This window comes from Dromiciops gliroides, chromosome 4 (assembly GCF_019393635.1).
Source record: "Dromiciops gliroides isolate mDroGli1 chromosome 4, mDroGli1.pri, whole genome shotgun sequence".
Taxonomy (NCBI): domain Eukaryota; kingdom Metazoa; phylum Chordata; class Mammalia; order Microbiotheria; family Microbiotheriidae; genus Dromiciops; species Dromiciops gliroides.
The window spans coordinates 454,183,617-454,190,374 of record NC_057864.1 but is presented as its reverse complement, the minus strand read 5'-3'; the positions used below and the strand labels follow the sequence as shown (position 1 = coordinate 454,190,374).

Sequence of the window (6,758 nt, the reverse complement as noted above, 5' to 3'; positions counted from 1 at the left end):
CTACTATGATTATATTATAAACTCCTTGAGAGTAGGGATTGTTTCATTCTTTGAATTTGTATCTCTAGCACCTAATACAGTGGGTTAGGACCCATAGTGTGCACTTAATAAATGCTTGTTGGTTGACTGATACAGCAGAGAAGAAACAGAAGCAAAAGTTCTGCTGGAGGTTGCTGGCCAATCAATTTAATTGGGGGTGGGGGATGTTGTCTTTCCTCAGCCTAAACTTGAAGATGCCTCAGTTGCTAGGAAACATTGATGGGATCATCCAGGCCTTCAGCCGCTATGCCAAGACCGAGGGTGATTGCACCACACTGACCCGCGGGGAGCTCAAAAAGCTCCTGGAGCAGGAGCTTGCCGATGTCATTGTGGTAAGAAACGCTGAGCTGGGTGGGAAGGAGCACTGTTGGATGAGGGAAACCTATTTACTTTGGGGCAAGTTTGGCTCATAGGATCTGTGGAGGGGGCAGCTAAGTCCAGGCCTGTCACCCCTAACTGTAGCCCCACAAGCAGAAGAGGAAAAGGATAAAGAACAGAAAGAGGAGGAGATTTACCCTGGAGTGGGGAAATGCTTTCCATTTTTAGTCTCTCCCATCCTAATTTCATCTTCCTCCCAATTTTGATGCCAGGTAAGAGAAATATGAATTACAGTGGGGCAGCTAGGTGGCACTGCACTGGATAAAACACTGGCCCTGGATTTTGGAGGACCTGAGTTCAAATCCAGCCTCAGATACTTGACACTTACTAGCTGTGTGGCCCTGGGCAAGTCACTTAGCCCTCATTGCCCCGCCCCACCCCAAAAAAAAAGAAAAAGAAAGAAAGAAGAATTACAGTAGACATATGATAGCACGTTATGGATATAGGGAGAAAAAATATTTTTTCTTATGTTTTTCTAAAATATTAGATGCCTTCAAAAATTATACATTTTAATCTATGATGTATACATTTTAATCTATGATGTGAGGAGGAGAATGTCTTCCATTCTCAAATCAAATCAAGCATGTCCTGAGTGCCTGTGGTAACCCCATGATAGACCTTGTAGAAATTCAGGGTCTGGTGGGTTGCACTTAATGGGCTGGCCATGAAGCATTTAGCACAGTGCCCTCTATGTAGTGGTGCTCTCAAAATATCTATTTAATGACTGGATTCTGATGCTTAGCACAGAGCTGGATACATAGTGAGTGTTTAATAAATATTTATTCATGGATCAATGACATGGAGGTAACTCTGGGATCTCAAAGTCTATTCTAGTGGAGGCCCCCCCAACCCCTATCCCCCAAACCCAAGCAAGAGGACAGCGATGGTCATTTTGTGACTAAGTTTTCTTAAGCTAAGTTCAGAAAAGTTCCAGATGATGTTAGCCTCAGCAACTGGTTAGGAAGTTGTAGAGGGCTGATGGTGGAGGAAGATCTCAACCAATGAAATCACAGATCATTGTTGCATTCAAGTCTACTTGGTCAGTGGGAAACCAGAATTTGAAGGCGTCCAGGTGAGCCACTTCCTGCTAGCAGTGCACCAGGCTGAGCAAGGGGAGGATTCTGGGGCAAATCCCTTGCTGCCAAAGCCATCCCAAAGGCTCCAGCATGGTTTCTCCACTTGGTTTTTCTTTTCCTTTTGCTTTTGGTCTAGAACTAACCCCATAAACGAAATGCTTTGTTCTGGGAATGTTTGGAGTTTGATCACAGCAATGATCTTGTATTGTCCTCAGCATTCTAGAGTCTTCCTGATCCACTTGGCACCCACCTTGTACTAGGAAAGACCAAGTGCTCCTCCCAAGTGGCCATGCCTCCACTCTCTTTTTAATTGGGTGTTTCCATTTATGGGGATGACCTTACGGAAGGTGCTTTTAGTTAAGCCAAGGAGGAATGACATGTAAAAAAAAGACCAAAGGAATCATAACCAGTCAGTTGTACCAACATACTCCTTGATACTGAGGTTTAGGGGCCAACGAAAGATAATAACGGTGATGGATTTAAAATCAGAAAACGCTGAGTCATTTGCAGTCAGGTCTGATTCTTCATGGCCACACTTGGGGTTTTCTTGGCAGAGATACTGGAGTGGGTTCCCATTTCTTTCTCCAACTCATTTGACAGATGAAAAAAATGAGACAAACGAGGTTAAGTGATTTGCTCAGGGTCACATGAGGTAGTAAGTGTCTGTGGCTGGATTTGAATAGAGATGAAACTTCCTGATTTCAAGCCCACTTTTCTTCCCCTGTGACACCTAGTTGCCCAAAGTCAGAGGACCAAGGTTCAAATTCCAGATCAGTTATTTCTATCTGAGATGAATCACTCTTGAGGCCTGTTTCCTCATCTGTAAAATGAGGGTGTTGGTCTAGTCCAAGGGTTCTCAACCTTTTTATGTGTCAGGGACCCCTTTGGCACAGTCTGGTGAAACCTACAGACCCCTTCTCAGAATTAGGTGTTGTTTTTTCATGTGCAAAGTATAGAAGAGTAAAAGGAAACCAATTATATTGAAATACAGTTATCGATATATTTTTAAAAACTTTACCAACTCCAGGTAAGGAACCATTAGTCTAGATGATCACTTCCAGCTCCACGTCTATGCCCTGTGAATAAAAATGAGTCGCAGAGTGGACTCTAAGTCATGTCCTCACTAGGAAGGACAAGGAGGCTTAACATAGATCGATCATCTTTCCAGAAACCTCATGATCCTGCCACGGTAGACCAAGTCTTCCGCCTACTGGATGAAGATTCCAAAGGGACTGTGGATTTTAAGGAGTTCCTTGTGTTGGTGTTTAAAGTGGCCCAGGCTTGCTACAAGACACTCAATGAAGGCCCTGAAGGAGCATGTGGAACTCAAGAGCCAGGAAGCCAGCGTCCTGGGAGCAGCCAGCAGATGAGCGGGGATCAGAGCCGTCACACCAGAACAGGAAGAATTGAGAGAGAACAAAGCCATGGTCAGCATGGAGGGGAAGAGCAGGCATTCCCAGGACAAAACAGGGACAACCTGACCACAGGGACTCAGACTCGGGGACAAGACTTCACTTCTACTCAAGTCTGTGGCCAGGATAGGCAGCCTGAAATCCAGGGACAGAAGAGAGACAGCCAACAGATCAGAGACAAAACTGAAGGGCAGAGGCAGACTCAGACAGGTACCACTCAGGCCAGAGAACAAGGCAGGACCCAACAGACAAGTGGGACAGTGATTGGAGGTCATTCTCAGACTCAGACAGGTGGTACTCAGACTAGGGAACAAGGCAGGACACATCAGACAAGTGAAATGGCAACTGGAGGTCAGTCTCAGATTCACACTGGTACCACTCAGACCAGAGAACAAGGCAGGACCCATCAGACAAGTGTGACAGTGACTAGAGGTCATTCTCAGACTCAGGCAGGTGGTACTCAGACTAGGGAACAAGACAGTACCCATCAGACAAGTGAAACGGCAACTGGAGGTCAGTCTCAGATTCACACTGGTACTAATCAGACCAGGGAACAAGGCAGGACCCATCAGACAAGTGGGACAGTGACTGGAGGTCATTCTAAGACTCAGACAGGTTCTGTTCAGACCAGAGAACAAGGCAGGACACATCAGACAAGTGAAATGGCAACTGGAGGTCAGTCTCAGATTCATACTGGTACCAATCAGACCACGGAACAAGGCAAGATCCAACAGACAAGTGATAGAGGGGCTGGATGTCATTCTCAGACTCAGACCGGTGCTGTTCAGACCAGAGAACAAGAAAGGACCCATCAGACAAGTGAAACAGTAACTGGAGGTCAGTCTCAAATTCACACTGGTACCACTCAGACCAGGGAACAAGGCAGGAACCAACATACAAGTGTGACAGTGACTGGAGGTCATTCTCAGACTCAGACAGGTGGTACTCAGACTAGGGAACAAGGCAGTACCCATCAGACAAGTGAAACGGCAACTGGAGGTCAGTCTCAGATCCACACTGGTACCACTCAGACCAGAGAACAAGGCAGGACCCACCATACAAGTGTGACAGTGACTGGAGGCCAATCTCAGATTCATACTGGTACCTCTCAGACCAGAGAACAAGGCAAGATACAACATACAAGTGATAAAGGGGCTGGATATCATTCTCAGACTCAGACAGGTGCTGTTCAGATGAGAGAACAAGGTGGGACCCATCACACACGTGAAACAGCAGCTGGAGGTCAGTCTCAGATCCCCACTGGTACAACTCAGACCAGAGAACAAGGCAGGACCCACCAACCAACTGTGACAGTAACTAGAGGTCAGTCTCAGATTCACTCTGGTATCACTCAGACCAGAGAACAAGGCAAGATCCATCAGACAACTGATACAGTGACTGGAGATCAGCCTCAGGTTCATATTGGTACCTCTCAATCAAGGGAACAGGATCAGAGCCATCATAAAAATGAGAGGATGACTGGAGGTCAGTCTCAGATTCATACTGGTGCTACTCAGGCCATTGAACAAGGCAGGACCCACCAGACAAGTGTGACAGTAACTGGAGGTCAATCTCAGACAGGGGGTACTGTCTCCCAACAATGGGAAACTGGCTATGGCCAGACTAGAGGGACAGAGACTCAAGTACAAGAAAGGGGCCAGATAACAAGAGAAACAGTGTTAGGGGGACAGACTCAAACTCAAACAGGGGAATGGGCCCAGTCAGGAGGGGGATGGGGCCACGTAACAAGAGAATCTCTGCAGGAGGGCCAAGGTCACACTCAGATGGAGAGCTCTTTGTCTGGGACACAAGGCTGGAGTAGCAGTCAGCCAAGATGCAGTGTGACAGGAGGGTTGCAGGAGAGTGATGACTGCCAGACCCAAGAACGTACTACTAGAGGACAGGAGTGGGACAGACACCAGACAAGGGAGACGGTGGTTCAACAGCAGGACCAGCAGATAAGGGAATCAGAAATTCATGGTCAGGAGACCACCCAGCTTGGAGGAGCAAGCCAGGCTCAGGGAGGAAAGCGAGGCCTCACTGCCCGTGGCCTTTACTCCTACTTCAAAGGCAGTAAGCCATGAACCCAAGCTCTTGGACTCCCAGTGCCCAGGAATAAGAACAACACAACTGGGCAGGCATTGCACAGTCCTACCTTTCTTGGTCAGATCGGCTTGTAGATCAGTCTATAATCCAGCTGCTTTCCAGTTGGGTCTTGATTAGACCCTTTCTTCAAGTTGCTTTGTGTCCCCAAGCAACTCCCTGTCCTTCTACTCACCCTTTATCAGAAGAAGCAGGGGCCCTTGAGCCAAACACGGCACATAACAGCCCCTCATATTTGATTCCCTTCATTCTGTCCTCAGGCTGAAGCTTCCTCACTTTGAACTTTGCCACCCTGTGCTACTAGACACCTTCTAATGCATCAATAAAAACCTCTAAGAATTACCATCCCCTGCCTCTTCTTACAGTCAAACTCAGCATTTACTCCTTCCACACAATACTGGGCCTAGACATCCTTGGGCAGAAGGTTCTGCTCATTTGTAAAGCCAAATATGAGCCCTAATAACCAATGATATTCTTTAAATCATTGATTCTAAATGGTCTAGGGAGTAGAGGATGGGGGTGGGAGATGGCACTGTGCATCTTATACCTTGGGGTAAGGTTATTAGAAGAGATGATATATCCTCCACAACACTTCTCCCCATCCCAGCATAGGGTGCACTCCATCATTACTATCTTCCCCAGTTATACTCAATCTAATCGATCAACAAGCATATACTGAGCACTGTATATGTCCATGGGCAGCTGAATGAAGAAGTAGATAGAGTGGTGGGTCAGGAGTCAGGAAGACTCATCTTCATGAGTTCAAATCGGTCCTCAGACACTCCAGTATGTTTGCCAAGAAAACCCCAAAGGGGGTCATGAAGAATCAGACACATCTGAACAACAGCAAAAGTAATAGTTCAGCATACAAGGGACTTTCAAGGTTCAAGAAAAGCAGTCATGGGGCACACTCACCACAAGGAGAATAAATTATTTTGTGTCTGCAGTAAAGGGAGGATACAAAAGTATCTCTATCAGTCATAGAGCCAGCCCTGTGAACCTTTGTATGGCCTGGAGTCAGAAAGACTTATCTTTGTGAGTTGAAAGCTGGCCTCAGACACTAGCTGTGTGATCCCAGTCAAGTGCTTTAACCCTGTTTGCCTCAGTTTCCTCATTTGTCAAATGAGCTTGAGAAAGAAACGGCAAACTATTCTAGTATCTTTGCCAAGAAAACCCCAAAGGAGGTCACAAAGAGTCAGATACTACTGAAATGACTGAACAATAATAAAATACAACTATGTTCACAAGCTACTTGTAGGTATATATACAGAGAAAATGGGATACAGAAGCTAATTTCACAGTAGGATATTGATATACATATATGAATATAGAAAAACCTGCTAAAGCTGCCAAATAGGGGATCAGAGAAAGAAAAAGTGATGGTTGCCATCATCTCCAAGAAAGTTCCATTGGTTACTTCTTGACACAGTATGTGACCCAGTAAGTCTGTCCGTGTCTTAGTACATGCCTTAATTCTATCAAGATAGTTTCCCCCCAAATAGTATGATATTTTAGTGCAACCACAATATCACTGATGAAGGTACTCCCTCTAATTGAATGTCATCCTCACCTTCATGATGCATGATTCTTGTCTTCTTATGGGTACCACATAGATAATATACCTAATGCTCTGGAAATATTTCTTTAGGTCTTTTAATATTATGTCAATATAACACTTAAGCTGTGCTGTTTTTCCTCTCACTTATTTTCTAATCCCATGTCTATTTTATAACTTTTCTATCATTTCTCG

At 45.5% G+C, this 6,758-nt stretch overlaps 1 protein-coding gene across 1 annotated transcript; it reads left to right on the top strand.

Moving 5' to 3' along the window:
- The first annotated feature begins 233 nt into the window (after positions 1–233).
- Positions 234–4,989, top strand: CRNN (cornulin). The gene is made up of 2 exons (XM_044003581.1): positions 234–371; positions 2,662–4,989. Exons 1-2 carry the CDS (start codon positions 234–236, stop codon positions 4,987–4,989), a joined length of 2,466 nt encoding a protein of 821 aa, XP_043859516.1.
- Positions 4,990–6,758: the final 1,769 nt, after the last annotated feature.

Coding starts and splice junctions, on each gene's coding strand:
- CRNN (XM_044003581.1), top strand. CDS start 234: ATGCCTCAGTTGCTAGGAAACATTGATGGGATCATCCAGGCCTTCAGC. Junction 372..2,661: donor AGCTTGCCGATGTCATTGTG/GTAAGAAACGCT, acceptor TCATCTTTCCAG/AAACCTCATGATCCTGCCAC.